General features: G+C 33.3%; 1 protein-coding gene and 1 long non-coding RNA gene across 12 annotated transcripts in view; both read left to right on the top strand.

The window, feature by feature from the left end:
- LOC105233267 (glutamate receptor ionotropic, kainate 2) overlaps positions 1 to 17,212 on the top strand; it is a 144,586-nt gene that overhangs the window by 12,271 nt on the left and 115,103 nt on the right. For 9 of the 11 annotated variants that reach the window (XM_049448661.1, XM_049448662.1, XM_049448669.1 and 6 more), the window contains one exon: positions 13,161 to 13,397. The exons of 1 other annotated variant lie outside the window; for it this stretch is intronic. In XM_049448661.1, coding sequence (XP_049304618.1) covers positions 13,161 to 13,397 — 237 coding nt within the window. Of the gene's footprint in view, positions 1 to 11,399; positions 11,659 to 13,160; positions 13,398 to 17,212 lie in introns of those variants that run through there. One more of the 11 variants, XM_049448671.1, reaches the window with a different exon arrangement.
- Positions 916 to 7,711, top strand: LOC125776493 (uncharacterized). The gene is made up of 3 exons (XR_007421753.1): positions 916 to 954; positions 1,016 to 1,200; positions 1,881 to 7,711. It is a non-coding gene; the product is annotated as an uncharacterized LOC125776493 (long non-coding RNA).

Here is a 17,212-nt window from a genome sequence, read left to right as displayed (position 1 = left end):
ACGACCAAATAGAAAAACAAAATGAATAAGAAAAAATTAAAATTGAAGACTCCATGGAGTGATGGAGAAATGGATTTGCAAAGTTTAAAGTGGAGAAGTGTGGAAATTCTGGAATGCGATATAAGTTGTTAAAGCGAAGTATGCGGCAACGACGTGAAAGAACCAAATTATCATTTCAATCAATTATTTACAGACGAAAACTCAAAGATTTGTGACGAAACAAACTTATGTATATGCAGTACAAACTGATGGATCGGAATATAATGTCACTGAAATTGAAATACATGTTTATATATTACTATATCTTGCAGTAATAAATATTCTAACACATAGGATGACATTAGCATAAAAATTAAAACTAGTCCCTATTTTAAATTATTTTCCATGATATCGGTTTGAAAAAATTAAACAAAGACCAAATGATTGACATATAAAAATAATAATTTTTATGTACATTTATACAATAAATTTCTATCTAATATCAAAATACATATATTTTTATTAGGCGAACAAAGATTAAAATAGTATCTGCCAAAATAGTCCATAAATGCGGCTCCAAAATCTTCATTAGGACTATAGCAGCACTATCTGGCATTGTTTACGATTTTACTTTATTATCAGACATTGTTTTAAGGGGCTATACCAGTGTGACACATTAAATAATTTTTTTTTTCTTTTTCGATAGCTTATATCCAAAAATATTCTGCGAAATCTTGATCTTGAATAGTTTTTGAATAGCAGAGCTTTTCAAAATTGCTGACATCATAACTCACAAGAAATTGACCGGTCGACTTCAAATTAAAACTGAGTAATGTTGAATAAATATGTATACTATACAATGACTTACGATCTTTTTGATTGGATTTGGTATTAAAAAAACAAAATTTTTTTCCTAAAAAACGATTTTTTTTTCAGGAGTACGCCATTTTTAATTTTTGGTACTTTTCAAAAATCGTAAGTCATTGTATAGGAATACCTTTAAGTTTAATAAACTTTTTGAATTTCTTTTCTTCAGCTACCCGTTCGGTCGGAATCATGTCAGCATTTGGGGCACTTTTTTTAGACACCTCCGAAGACAGCACATAACTCTGTTATTTTTAAACTTTTTGTAAAAAAAAGATCTTTAAATATACCTGAAAATATGCCTTATTAAGTTTAAAGAACTTCGAAACATATAAAAAGTGTAAATAAAAATAAAAAGTAAGTAAGGCTGTAATTCTGCAGAGTTGCTTCTGCTAAAATCAAAGCAATGTTACCATTTCACGGCGTGAATTCAATTGTTGTGAGGTGAATTCCTCGGTTCAAATTTCACAAATATTCGATATCGAACTTGCACCTTCTGTATGTTTTTATGTTCTCTGTATGAACGTTTTAAATGATAAAAGTTGTGATTTACATTAGTTATTATTGTAATTGTATGTATTCAGGTTTAAAGTAGATAGTACATACTTATATCACACATACGAGGTGTATTCAAAAAGTATCGCGAATTTTGAATTTTCGCGGGTTACGTATACTCGAATTTCGAATTTTTTGTGGCGTTATGTTGGTACTCATGTCTCTCACTTATGCCGACAAGCTCGGCCATTTTGAATGTTCATTTAACCCTCCATTACTAACCTTAGGGTCGAATCGACCCAGACACGCAAACTTTTTAAATTAACAAAAAATAAAGAATATTTTTTAACGCAAGATATATGTGTAATCTAAATTTGTACATATTTAAACGTTTATAAACAATAAGAATAACAAACATGTAAAATATTATGCATAAAAAATTGTTTTAAAAAATACCCTGAGTCGATTAGATTACATAATTGAAAAATTTTTGCAAAAGTGATTCCAATTTTTCTTTTTAACATTTTACTTTTATATTTCAGGTTCCAAATGCACTTTATTTGAAGTCAATATCTTTAAAACTTATCATTTTATGCGGAATCTAGCTGGATAACTTTTTTTTCACTTTTTTAGCTATGTTGCAATGAATACAAACTTAATTTCAATTTAAGTATATAAATTAATTTTTTAGCACATCATTTTATAAATTTAACAATAAAATACTACAATATACTAAAAGACGTATACGTTTTAGCAATTTATAAGTTTAAACGATTTTAATAGATAATACAAATGAGGGTCGATAAGACCCATGGTTAGTAACCATGCGACATGATTTGAGGTTAGTAATGCAGGGTTAATTGTTGACAGCTGCTTTGCTTGCACGTGTTTTGGATCGTCTTCGATTTTTACCTATCAAAAAAATTGCACCACGATAACGCCCCTGCTCACACATCGTTGCTTGTGCGCGACTTTTTGGCCAAAAACAACACACTAATGATGCCGCAGCCACCGTATTCCCCAGATCTGGCCCCCTGTTACTTTTTCTTGTTCCCTAAACTGAAGAGGCTCATGAAAGGACGACGTTACGCTTCTCTTGACGAGATAAAGACGGCATCGAAGGAGGAGCTGAAGAAAAAAAAAATGATTTTTTGAAGTGCTTCGAAGATTAGAAAAACCGTTGGCCCTCTGTGACTTTTTCTTGTTCCCTAAACTGAAGAGGCCCATGAAAGGACGACGTTACGCTTCTCTTGACGAGATAAAGACGGCATCGAAGGAGGAGCTGAAGAAGATAAAAAAAAAATGATTTTTTGAAGTGCTTCGAAGATTGGAAAAACCGTTGGCACAAGTGTATAATATCTCATGGGGATTACTTTGAAGGGGACAAAATAGATATCTTTATATATATAAATCTTCTGACCGTTTGTTTGCGTTTGAACTGCTCCTAAATGGATGGACCGATTTTGATGAAATTTTGTGTGTATGTTCAAGGAGATTCGAGGACGGTTTAGATTTACAATTTGGTCGACTGGAAAATGTTTTTTAAATTATTTTTTCATTTTTAATCAATTGTTAATTTTGGAATGTTTGACCGATAGATGGCGCTACCATCGCAGTATCCAATATTCAAACCTTAGATTGGCGTAAAAGTGCATTAAAGAAAACGATGCCAAAGTAAAAGGCGACATCTATGGATCAAGTTTTTATATTGTGGACAGAGTTGTTCGTTCTTAAGTAATAAATTGGGTGATTCAATACATCTATGAGTCGCTATAACATTTTTTTCATACCTGCTAACTATTGGAGGGGGTATCTTGACTGGCAATTTAAAATGCAAAAGGTCTGGCATAAAAAAATAGCGGCATAACTGAAGTGTTGATAAAAAATTTGAGATATACAGAAATCTTTTCGAAGCATTGCACAGAGCAATGCAATATTTAAACGGGAACGATGAATACATATGTGTATGCGTACAATTTCAAACTGATCCTTCCTGAAAAATAATAAAATTGCTAAATATTGGGAATGGTAGAATAGAACTGCAATCAAATACACAATGCAATGAATTAAAACTGGCTCATTTATCATTCGATGAATAATATACCGCGGGCATCCCAAAAGACTGATGCCATAACCTTGCCAGCCGATTTTTTTGTCTTTTCACGCTTGAGAACCGTTTCTTAATATGCAGTGCATATGCGATTGGACTCGATTGATTTCACTGATGCACAGCCCAAATTCAATAGTATTTTTACCCCAAAAACCAATTTTTTCTTAACGCACGAAATGCTTTTTGATTCATTTTTGTTGCTTCATCAAAAATGCGATTATTCCTTAACTAATACTTATAATCTAACTAATAGAAATCATATAGATGGTATTAGTAGTACTATCTATGTAGCAGCCACAGTAAAACGTAAGCGGGTCCTCTAGTTCATGAATAAATAAATAATTTTTGAAAAAACACAAAATTCGCGATACTTTTTGAACACACCTCGTATAGCATATATACATGCATATGAAATTATATAATATTATCATAGATAAGATATATTTAAAAAGTAGCTCATTTGCCCATTAACTACAGATTTTGCTTGGAGAATTGCATAATTTAATAATAATGTTATAAATTTTGCATGAATTCACAAAAAGTAGCAAAATGAAATTCTAATCAATTGATATGATAGCATGTAAACGTTTAAAAATATAAGCAAAGGAGCAATAATGTACGTTTGTAATAGTAATGTATATTTCTGAACATAATTTTCATTGAATGCTCAGCTCTGTTCACTTATCACTGTTAAAATTTCTCTTCCGAGCTCAAAGTGGTGAAATCCACAATAGGACTTTGTTAGCTCTTGACAGTTCACACGCTTGTTCACAATTGAACCTTCTCTATTATTTTAAGTTCTCTGGCTGTCCAAAAGGCGCTATCCTAGCTGCAAATAAAACATAATCGATTTATTCGAATATTTCTTAAGTAATATCTTTTTTAATGCAAATAAAATGCAAGAAAAAGTTTCTTGTAAGAAAACAATAATGTTACTATCACATCAAAATTATATTTAAAGCATTTTTCGTTCTCATTGAAAAATAATATTCACGATACTTGTTGAAAGGGAATTCAACATTTATAAAGATTCCTGAAATTAATTGCAAGGAACAGTTCATATGATTTGTCAATAGTGTTAAAATTTTATCCTGGCAAATATTTACTTGAGGTACTGGATATAGGGCATAAGAATGGCTCCTCTATTTTGCCCAACTGACTCCATCGATTTCTGGAGATATGAGATGCCAGAACGAAGTTGTGTTAGTTACACCATTTATAACTCGAGAACGGCTGAACCGATTTGGCTGAAAATTGGTGGAGAGGTAGTTTAGAACCAGGGTACGGACATAGAATACTTTTTATCTCTTTATGTTAAAATTTAATACAACTCATAAATACAAAAATTGTATTTCAAATAATAAGCATATGTTCAAAATTCATGTTTGTAGGAATCATTTGAATATACATATGTTCGTACATTTTTAAACAGATTCTTCCTCAAAAATAATCGTTGAGTATGTATTATACAACGTGCATCCCAAAAGACTAATGCCATAACCTTTCCAGCCGACTTTTTCGTCTTTCCACGCCTGAGAACCGGTTCATCATGGAGTTCACTAGAATGACTGTCGATTGAACTTCAGTAGGAAATGATGGAGCTATGTTTCTATTGTCACACACCGACGCAAAAATTCGGTTTTATTATCAGAATCAGTTAACCGTTGTTTTTTTTTTGGATTATGAACTTGCGAGGCCCCACTTTGCTCAAAAATTATTTATTTATTCATGAATATCTATTTTGTCCCCTTCAAAGTAATCCCCATGAGATATTATACACTTGTGCCAACGGTTTTTCCAATCTTCGAAGCACTTCAAAAAATCATTTTTTTTTTTATCTTCTTCATCTCCTCCTTCGATGCCGTCTTTATCTCGTCAAGAGAAGCGTAACGTCGTCCTTTCATGGGCCTCTTCAGTTTAGGGAACAAGAAAAAGTCACAGGGGGCCAGATCTGGGGAATACGTTTTGGCCAAAAAGTCGCGCACAAGCAACGATGTGTGAGCAGGGGCGTTATCGTGGTGCAATTTTTTTGATAGGTAAAAATCGAAGACGATCCAAAACACGTGCAAGCAAAGCAGCTGTCAACAATTAAAAGGACATTCAAAATGGCCGAGCTTGTCGGCATAAGTTAGAAACATGAGTACCAACATAACGCCACAAAAAATTCGAAATTCGAATATACGTAACCCGCGAAAATTCAAAATTCGCGATACTTTTTGAACACACCTCGTATAGTGATCCCAGTTGATTCAGTGTCGGGAAAAGGAATAAAGATCGGTTCGCTTATTTTAAATCATCATGACAGTTTTAAATAAATAATAAAAAATAATCAATTTTGATATTGTAAAATTTTATATCTCTTTTTTTATTCTTTTAACCACCGATTCTTTTGAAACTTTGAACACTATTTCTGTACATAATTTACAGGTAACGCCGGGGAGTTGTTTTTTTAATTTAATAATAGTTTTTATATTACAAAAGTGTTCTAAATAATATAAAATATTTTGAAAAAACTACCTGGCGGTTTCCTGGGAAAAACTGTTATCTAAAGAACGAAGCTTTATTTCGTGATATCGTAAGATCCTACACCAAAAATTTTTTTGTGATAAAAATGTTCCCTTGTGTCAAAAATTAATACTATACTTCCCTGAGAGATCATCAGTTTCTGGCAATAATATGTCGTGATGTCAAAAATAGATAAAATCAGGTCAGTATAACCCCCAGTCCGGTCCAGTCCCAATTTTGTTGTTGTGTAATTTACTATAAATTTTGACGTCGGCCATATTGATTTCTAATGTTATTTGAGACGATTGTTGTTTTTGCAGAACAATATTTATAATTTTTGCGGGTGACATATCCACACGTGCTTTCGACAGCACGAAAAGGAGCTGCCTTTATGCCGCGATGTCTGAATTTGGTATCCCCGCAAAACTAATACGGCTGTGTAAACTGACGTTGAGCAGCACCAAAAGCTCCGTCAGGATCGGGAAGGACCTCTCCGAGCCGTTCAATACCAAACGAGGTTTCTGACAAGGCGACTCCCTATCGTGCGACTTCTTCAATCTGCTGCTGGAGAAAATTATTCGAGCCGCAGAACTTAATCGAGCAGGTACAATCTTTTATAAGAGTGTACAGCTGCCGGCGTATGCTGATGATATTGATATCATCGGCCACAACATCCGCGCCGTTAGTTCTGCTTTCTCCAGACTGAACAAGGAAGCAACGCAAATGGGTCAGGCAGTGAACGAAGGCAAGACGAAATATCTCCTGTCATCAAACAAACAGTCGTCGCACTCGCGACTTGGCTCTCACGTCACTGTTGACAGTCATAACTTTGAAGTTGTAGATAAATTCGTCTCTTTAGGAACCAGCATTAACACCACACACAATGTCAGCCTGGAAATCGAACGCAGGATTACTCCTGCCAACAGGTGCTACTTCGGACTGAGTAGGCAATTGAGAAGCAAAGTCCTCTCTCGACGAACAAAAGCCAAACTCTATAAGTAGCTCATAATTCCCGTCCTGCTGTATGATGCAGAGGCTTGGACGATGACAACAACCGATGAGTCGACGTTACGAGTTTTCGAGAGAAAGGTTCTGCGAAAGATTTATGGTCCTTTGCGCATTGGCCACGCATTCGATGGAACGATGAGCTGTACGAGATATACGACGACATTGACATAGTTCAGCGAATTAAAAGACAGCGGCTACGCTGGCTAGGCCATGTTGTACGGATGGATGAAAACACTCCAGCTCTGAAAGTATTCGACGCAGTACCCGCCGCGGGAAGCAGAGGAAGAGGAAGACCTCCACTCCGTTGGAAGGACCAAGTGGAGAAGGACCTGGCTTCGCTTGGAATATCCAATTGGCGCCACGTAGCGAAGAAAAGAAACGACTGGCGCGCTGTTGTTGACTCGGCTATAATCGCGTAAGCGGTGTCTACGCCAGTAAAGAAGAAGAAGACATATCCACAAGTGAACGCATATAAGTACATACATATGTTGGTTGTGTATGCATTGTTTGTATGGGAATGTCATTCGCACATATGTATGTATTTACAAGAGTACGCATATAAATATGTTTTTTTTGTTTTTTTTTATTGAAACCTAATGATATTTGTTATTTTCTGAGATTCTTAATAGATCATGAAACGTTGTTCTTTTCAGTCTGTGTCTGCTATTTCTAGTCTCTCCTAGTTGTCTTGCTTTTAAATTAAAACACTCAACATTAATTACGATTGCAAATTATTATATATTGGACTTTTAATATATGGCGAAAATTCTTAAAACTTGTTTTTATGATTTTGTGGTATGCATATTAAAACGACTGACTTTTGTTTTTTCAATATGAAATATATTTAAATTTCGCTTTTTCTTTAATTTTAATTGTTTTACATTTTTTATTAGCGATCTTAAACGGCGGCAACAAATCCCTCCGCTCACATATATTTTTGGTATAATTTCAATTTGGCCGTTCCACTTATTCCAATTACTTTTTTAGTAAAAACGAATTACAAAAAGGTCAACCATGAAAACAGTGCCGACAATGTCGCAAGATTGTCGAATGAATCAAATTTTGTCAAATCCACGACGATGCAAAGAATTTGACGTCAATATGTATGCGAGCTCCTATGTATGTATGTGTGCTTGTCGACAAAGTTGTCATTTGTAGCAACCATCACCTAAAACTAATCGAGATAGATATATGTACGTATAGTATATACATATAAATGATCAGGGTGACGAGAAAAGTTGAAATCCGGTTGGCTGTCTGTCTGTCCGTCCGTCCATCCGTGCAAGCTGTAACTTGAGTAAAAATTGAGAAAAAAGTTCGAGTTCGTAGATGGGCGTAATCGGACCACTGCCACGCCCACAAATTGTCATTAACGAAAACATATAAAGTGCCATAACAAGGCATTTAATTAAAATATAAAACTCATATTTAGCACAGGGGCACCTTTGGAAAAAAAAATTGAAGAAGTAAGTAAGTTAAGAGCGCGATTATTCAATAACTACCACCGATATGGTATGTGAGAACCGGTGTGAAAATTAGACGATGGGGGTGGCACCGCCCACTTTTTGGTGAAATCCCATATCTCGAGATCTAACTGACCGATTTGGAGTGCAGTACTTTTTTTAAATTTCTATGCCACATTGTAAAAATTGACCAAATCGGACAATAACCACGCCTACTTCCATATAACACAACTTTAAAATCCTCTCTATTCGTTCAGTTTCCTGTACATAAATCAAAAAGCAATTAATATAACGGGATACAACTTTCTGCCAATAATTCCTTTAAAGTATGCCACCCTATGACAAAAAATTGTTTAATTCCAACGAAAACTGTTCAAGACCCTAGGTACCGAATATGTGGATCCCAGTACCTATTGTAGTCTTTTGATCGAAAATTTCGGCCAATGTGTGAGATACATATATAATTCAAATTCAGTGATAATCTTTCTTTTATAACGGTATATCTGTATGTCAAAAACGGTTGAATCGGACCAATACCTATACATACTGGTACAAAGTCACCCGGAAGTTCGAAAATCGTTATTTTAAGTATGTGAGTTATCTCAATGGAAATTAGAGAGCGAGTTTTACACATAACAGTGTATCTTTGTGCCAAAAATAGTTAAATTTGAGCAAAAACTTGGCCTACCCCCTATATAACTAATATCAGGATTTTCGAATATCCGGTTAGCTTTACTCTATACGATTGGTTTTACACCTTAAAGTATTTCCCCGGCTTTGATTTTTGCAAGTTGCCATAGTATAAAATGTCCGGTTGCACCCGAACTTTGGACTTCCTTAATAGTTTTTTTTTATCAACGTTTTGTCAGAACTCAGTTTTTTACTCAACCCGAATTCCCGATTATTTGCAGGCCTTACCACCTGAGACAGAGACGTATTCTATTAATGATAGTGATTGACTAGTACAGATAAATGCCCATTGAAACATAAGGGGTTATTGTTCACGCAACACACAACATACATAAATGTATTGAAGAATTTATAAATTAAATGCTTTATTTATTCCGCGATTTTGACTAATAATCCATCTTTTTATTTCAAGAGGTTATTTGTAAATACAATATAAATTATGAATTTGTTTGTCATATCATAGAAAACTACCCAAATCTAAATAGTCATGCGCCTCCATAATTCATTTAAAGGGGGAGCCTGATTTAGAAGCTTCAAAAAATCGATTTTTTTTTGCTTAAGTCCTCAAAGATGACAATTTAAAATATTTTCGAAGCTAGAAGGAAAATTGTGAGCGAGCGCCTAGTAGATATGGGGTATTCCATACCAAATCGACCACTTTTGAACCCGACCCCTTTAGATTTTGCTGAAACTTATTCATCATTTTTTACCCTTTGAAAAACATTTTTGAGAATTTTTTCAAAATTTTTTGTCCAACTTCAAAAAAGTTATGAATTTTGCTATTTTTTGCTAAAAAAATGGCTTTTTTATCTTCAAGTAGCCATAACTTTTGTAGACATTAACTTTTGGGTACCATTTTTTTTTTAATTTTTGTTTTTGAATGAACTTTTCGAAAAAATATTCGAAAAAAAATTTAACACGATCAATTATATAAAATAATCGGTTTTTTAAGTAAAATCATAATTTTTTTTTTTTTGGAAGTTCGCCATTTTTTTTTAAATTTTTTCCTCAAAAAAACTTCATTTAAATAAATTTAAAAATATGAATCTCTTTGAATTTTTGGTTTCCGATAGAAATTGCAACCTGCATTCTGCCCGCCGCCCGACAAATGCACATGCAAAATGCATCGGGGAATTGCTTCCCAATGGCGAAATATCATAGATTTTGTGTCCAAAAATGATGCTTAAATATATACATAGCTATAGGATTTTCGCTTTAATCGATTATTTCTTTCTTTCCCAAAAAAATCCTCCAAAAAATCGATTTTTTGAAACCTCTAAACCAGGCTCCCCCTTTAAGAACATTCGTTGTGTCTATGTATAGCATTTTCCCCGCGTGGTATATTTTTATTTTCGAAGTTATTCCTATTTTTCGCTGTTTTCCCATGTGAAAACCACAAATTTGTACTCAAAAGGATTTTATTTAACTTCTTATTTATTAACATTCTTTGCTTTGGGGCTTTCTTTTAGGGTTATGAATTTTTATGAAATGCTTCTATGGTTCGCATATTTCTTTAGGATATTCTGTACAGTTTTTAGGAGCTATTATATTGAGTAGTCGAAAAAGTCTTTTCGTTGCGAATAGATGTCGTTGCAGTCGTATATCTCCACAGCTACCAATCACATGGTGTAATTCCATATAATGTTGAAAAGGTGAAATTTTAAGATTCATTAAAAAAAAATCGGGGAAGTAGAAAAAAAAAGTTACAGCTGTCAAGCATTTCGCTACATTTTGAAATTTTTGCATCAAAAAGGGAAGAATGCCACGCAAACCGCCAATGAAATTTATGAAGTTTACGGAGACGATGCTGTATTAGTTCGTGTAGCCCAACAATGGGTCCCTCGCTACCGTTCTGGAAATTTGGAAATTTATTTATCGATTTACAACAATGAAAGTTTTACACTGATGGAATAATGACCAAAATGGTACATTATTATTAGTATAAATTTATTTATTTATTAGAATAATTATAAAGAAATTAGTTGAAGTTTGATTAGAAATACGAAAAGACTTCTTCGACTACCCAATATAAGGCATTTTCACCGCTTTAACGCCACATCTCTTCAGGCAACGTGTATTGTTAGCAATCCGCCAATTACATTGACGCTGCCATTGAAGTTGGCAATTTTCTTGTGTGAGCATAGGGAAAATGAAAAAAATATAAATGTAGTTTTTTCAACAAATGTATTTTTGGGGAAAAAAGTATTCATACTGTTTAAATGAGTTAAGCATTCACCCACTCTACCTGGGAAAACTAGTGCACCCTAATAAGACAGCTTAATTCACCACAGCTGATAACACCACAGCTGATAACACCAACACAACTCACCATACCTATGCACCCACTCATCAAAACGGATTGACAACGAAAAAGCAGATACAATTCGTTCGACACATTCGCCATATACTCATCACACATCATCTTTCGATTCGATACTGCGCCGCGTCAACACTATCTTTGACTCCGATCGACAGCCTTCCGCCCGCGCCGATTAACAGCGATCCAACAAATTGGATATTAACTCAATAAAACCACAATTTTAGGTAATATTGCACAAAATAAAGGACAATTACAAACATATTGCACTCTTCCTAAATTCGGGAATAAAATGGGTATGGTAGGATAGAGAAGATTCTCCAGATCAAGAGATATTAGTAGTGCTTTTGAAATATTTGCGTTTAAGTTGAAAGTTAAACTTATATTTTGCACTTTTATGTTCACTAACACTACACTAATTCGTTTGTACACTTTTATTTTACTTTATATAGTGTAAAAATAGTGTTAATTCACTATTTAGCTTATTGAAAACTGCTCTGCCATACCACAAAAATAACATTACATTGTTAGCAATATACATACATCAACTTCCAAACATTAACAATGTATAGTCTCCATTGACAATATTGCTAGCAGACTTTTTGCATTTTTAAATTGCCTGTCGAGATGTCCTTTAATGGACCTTTCGGCTGTGACAGTTATACATAATTTTGAAAAAAAAAAAAAAAAATGCGAGCAAAACAATAAAGCGAAAAAACAGGCGAAGTGTACATATATGTTTGTTTAATTAAAAATATAATTGAAAAATATATTGATTATTTTTAAAATAGGCCCTATGAATTTCAATCAGTGTAACGAGCTGAGTCGATTTTGCCATTTATGGATAGACGCAAAGTAGTCCGTAGTCAAAACTTTATAATAATGTAGTTGAGTTAACAAACTTTCGGTATAAAAAGTTGTAAACTTTACAAAACACCAAAATTATGTCTTTTATGTTTCTCTGCCACGAAAACTTCATTAATATTATTATGTATTTATAATAAATCTATGAAGTGCTATAAGTATGCCGCAAAATGAGGTACCAAACTGTAATTTAGTACAGAGCAATTGGACAACATGAGTAGCACCGCCCATTTTAGGTGAAATCCTATATCTCGGGAACTTCTCGACCAATTTCCGCCAATTTTGTTATTGAGTTTGTATCGAATATAAATCAAATAAGATGTGACAAAAAAAGTATTGCTATTATGTATATAGACATGAATAAGTGTACGCAATGCTTTCCATTAATTAGACAGATTTGAATAAAAATATCTAGGGCATGAAGTAAAAAGTAATAATGAAATGTAGTGAGTATGGTATATGATCTTCCAATACGGAACATTGAATTCATTTACAGTGTTTTTCATGCAAATAGAGAGAGTATAAAATATTCGGTTCCGCCCGATCTTAGCTCTTCTTGCTTGTGATAAGTGTTTTTATTAAAACCTAACCATTATACATATACATATATGTATGTATGTATATATGTATACATTGAATCAATTACAATTGAGACTCTAAAAACCCCGAAAAGAAATAAAATGTGCATTATGCAAGTATTGAGTTTAAAACCAATTATTTCTTTCTTCTTCTCTTTTTTTATTTATTGCAATAATTTTGTAAGTATTTTTTTATTAATGGTAATAGTAGTACAATTCTCTAGTTTATGAAAAAACTTTAATGTAGTAGTCTTTGATTTTATTGTTATTTTTCATATTTATTATAGATATGGATATTCGGTGATGTCTGGTGTCGTATGTGGCTTGCTGTAGATGTATGGATGTGCACAGCATCCATATTGAACTTATGCGCAATATCTTTAGATAGATATGTAGCCGTTACCCGTCCAGTTGCCTACCCAAGTATAATGTCAACAAAACGGGCTAAATCATTGATTGCTGGAGTTTGGGTGCTTTCATTTGTTATATGCTTTCCCCCACTTGTTGGGTGGAAGGATCAAAAGGTACATATATATTTACAATAAATGAACATACATACATACATACATACAGCCATGGACACATAAATAGCACACTTGGTCATCAAATAAGAAAACATTTATTTATTCCTTAGGTTTATCACTCACGGATTTAAAGAGGAATGCGTTTTATTTTAAAAATTATTCACTTTAATGTAACTATAACACTGAAACAATAAATATTTTATTATCGCCAAAAAAAGACGAAAACATCAATATCCTATATGACAGCTTGGACACATAAATAGCTCAAGCTGAAAAGGGGTTTAAAAAAAAGTACACAAATTTATAAAAATTATTAAAAAATTGCAAAAGATTGTTCATTTCGTTAGTATTTTGTACTATATCCATCATTTTTAAGCATCCGCTCACATCTTTTCTGCATGCTGTCCACCAGTTCTTGATATCGTTCCTTTGGGATTGAACACCAAGGCTCATCAATTCCAGCCCATAAATTATCAAAATTTTTGAGTTTTTTGGTTGCTATTTTGAACTTTATATCAATTTATAAATTTTCTATTGGTTTCAGGTTTGGGATTTGCGCAGGCCACTCATAAATTTTAAATTTTTTATTGCCGAGACCATACTTTACTACCTTTGCGGTGTGTTTCGGATCATTGTCACCTTCTTCCAAAATTGTGCTGGTTTGTCTCCGTGGGCCTTTCCAAATGCCAGTCGAATTTTGATGTGGCGTTTTGACAGGAGTGGTTTCTTGCTGGTAATTTGTCCAAAAAGTTGAGATCAGTTGAGTCGTCTTCCTACAAGCTTTCTGGACACATCCACACCATATTCGTCATTAATTTCGATCATAATTTCTCTGGTTGACTTAAAAGGATCCGCTTTGCTCTTCCGTACTATGTATTTGTCAACACTAATATCGGTTTTACCTGGTTCTGGTTTTCTTGGTATCTTTTTATTGACACAAGCTGGATCTGTTTTGTTGCATAAAAAGCATTTTATAACATTTTTGGAGAGCAATATATTATTTTAGCAATTTTGACAGGATCTTTTCCTTTTTTGCTCATATTGGATATAAGGACTCCCTTTTCCGGCGTGGAATGTTTTTTTCCTTCTCATTTTAACGAAATATCGATGAAATAATTATATATTCGCAGAATTAAATTAAAAATATGCGAGAACCTCACACAAAATTAAAAAAAAGTACGAACTTAAAAATGTGATATTTATGTGTCCACCTCACATCAACACTATACGCAATAAAATTGCATCAGCTGATTTATATTTGGTGATTTATATAATAATTATTTGGAATTTTATTAATAACAATGTTTATATTATATTAATAATATTAACCTAGGAAACAATTGTTTACTTAATATAATAACAAAAATTGGTACAAACTGTAAATGTTAGTTAGAACAAGTTAGAAGGGCTAAGTTCGGGTGTAACCAAACATTTTATACTCTTGCAAATTTCAAGAATCAAAGCCAGGAAAATACTTTAAGGCGTAAAACCAATCAAAAGAGTAAAGTTAGCCGGATGTTCGAAATCCTGATACTTGTATTAGTTATATAGGGGCTAAGCCAAGTTTTCGCTCAAACTTATATATTTTAGATACAAAGATACACTGTTATGAATAAAACACGTTTTCTTTTTTCTTTGGATAACTCACATATTGGTCGATATGTGCGGTACAAAGACCCCGAAGATCGAAAACCATTATATTAAGTATATGGGAGCTAAGAAAGTATTGGTCCGGTTGAACCACTTTTTGACATACAAACATAAAATTATAAGAGAAAGATTATCCTTTAATTTCAGTTATATTATGTGCATACATATGTATGTATATCTACTATACATATAACTATAGGTACCGGGGTCTAAATATTCGGTACCTATGGCTTGAACAGTTTTTATTGGATTTAGATTTTTTGACATAAGACGGCACACACTAAAGACATTATTCGTGCAAAATTTTATCCCGTTATATTAATCGCTCCTTGATTTGCGTACTGGAAACTGAACGAATCAAGTGGAATTTAAAATTGTGTTATAAGGGAAGTATGTGTGGTTATTGTTAGATTTGGTCAATTTTCATTATGTGACAAAATAATGTAAAAAGAATGTCGCGTACTAAATTTTGTCCAAATCAGTTAGTCGAGTGCTGAGATATGAAATGCAAAATTGGTATTTTACATAAGTACAATTAATCGTTATTATCAAACAAATTAGAACGAAATGTTTCAAATGCACCTACTGGAAGCGAAATTGCTTAATGAAATAATAAGTTTCAGTTTGTTTAGTCTTGCCATGAATTCTGTTACAAAGATTACAACGCATAAAGCGAAGACAAATTCGCTGAAAAAGTGACGTTATTTTTCTATTCGTGCAACAAGTTGTTACAGAGTATTCTAATTTTGTTCACCTAGCGGTTATTTGTATCAGCTAAATCTAATCAAGATAGATAACTATAGCGCTATGTGCCTATGCACATATATATGTACATATGTATAAATAATTAGGTTGATGGGATGAGTTGAAATCCGAGTGACTCTTTGTCTGTCCGTCCGTCCATCAAAGCAAGTGATAATTTGAGTAAAAACTAATACGAACGAAGGGGGCCGTCGCCCCGGGCGCAACGTCTTGGGGGCGGCAAAACGTTCTTCGCTGTTTTTTTAATATTCGGAAAAACACTTCAACAAATTTTTAAAAACTCCAATTCGTGCAAAAATTCCTGCAAATTGTGTCAAAAGTGTACAAGATATAGGGCGAAAATAGGTTTTTTCTATGGCTTTTAATAAGATGTCTTGTAAATTTACTATCAATTTCCTCAAAACCGTATTGTGAGAATTTTGGAACTTCAGAATTTGCGTGGCTTCTAGTTCCTAAATTTTATATACTTAATACAGAAGATATTTTGTAAAAATTCACTTTTGTTCGAACCACCTCATGAAACTTGTAGGTAGGTAGATAAAGGGGGGCGGCAGAACATCCTTGGCCCCGGGCGCCCGAAGTTGTAGCTACGCCACTAGCTTAATAGAAGCCGGGTCAAAATTGGACGATGATCGATTTTTCCACCCCGAAACATTTTTCATAAGCACTTTTTGGGATGGTCTTCAGTGAATTTTGTTTTATCTCTTCGATGGACTGAAAACGGTCTCCAAGGAGTGGCAATTTCATTGGTTGATCGATGATATTCATTGTGTTTTTGGCTTTAAATGGAAATACCATTTACCCGAAGAATTTAATTACAATTTCTCGGTGCGTTTTTGTCACAATGTATTCATACATATATTTATATACATACAATATTGACAGGGAAATCAATGAATGTTTGAAGTAAATAAATTTTTTTAACATGTAGTTTACAAGGAGAAATACATAAAACGCATATAATCTAAAGTTATGGTCAAGAATTTACCTGTATTATCAAGATAAGGGTCTACTATTATGTTTTAAAAATGATTTCGGTAAAATGACCACCGCGGCTGGCTCAAATAAATTCCAGCGTTGAAGTACATGTCGTCCACATCAACATTTTTCAATAATTATAATCATGGGCCTTAATAAAAGCATGAAATTGCTTACTCAAACAAAACCTAAACATAACTTACACATACATATGTATGTAAGCATTAGTAGTGATAATTCATTTGTTATATTCGAAAAAATATGTATCTTCCCTTAGATAAAATATTGAAAGAATTTTATTTTTAGTTTGGTCCACATTTATATTTTCATTAATTAGAAAGCATTTTCTATATTTTTATACTCTTGCAACATGTTGCCACAGAGTATAATAGTTGACATTCTTATATTCCAGAGCAAAAACAAAA

This window comes from Bactrocera dorsalis, chromosome 2 (genome assembly GCF_023373825.1).
Source record: "Bactrocera dorsalis isolate Fly_Bdor chromosome 2, ASM2337382v1, whole genome shotgun sequence".
NCBI lineage: Eukaryota > Metazoa > Arthropoda > Insecta > Diptera > Tephritidae > Bactrocera > Bactrocera dorsalis.
Note: the sequence above shows the minus strand (reverse complement) of the source record. Positions and strands in the feature narration are given on the sequence as shown.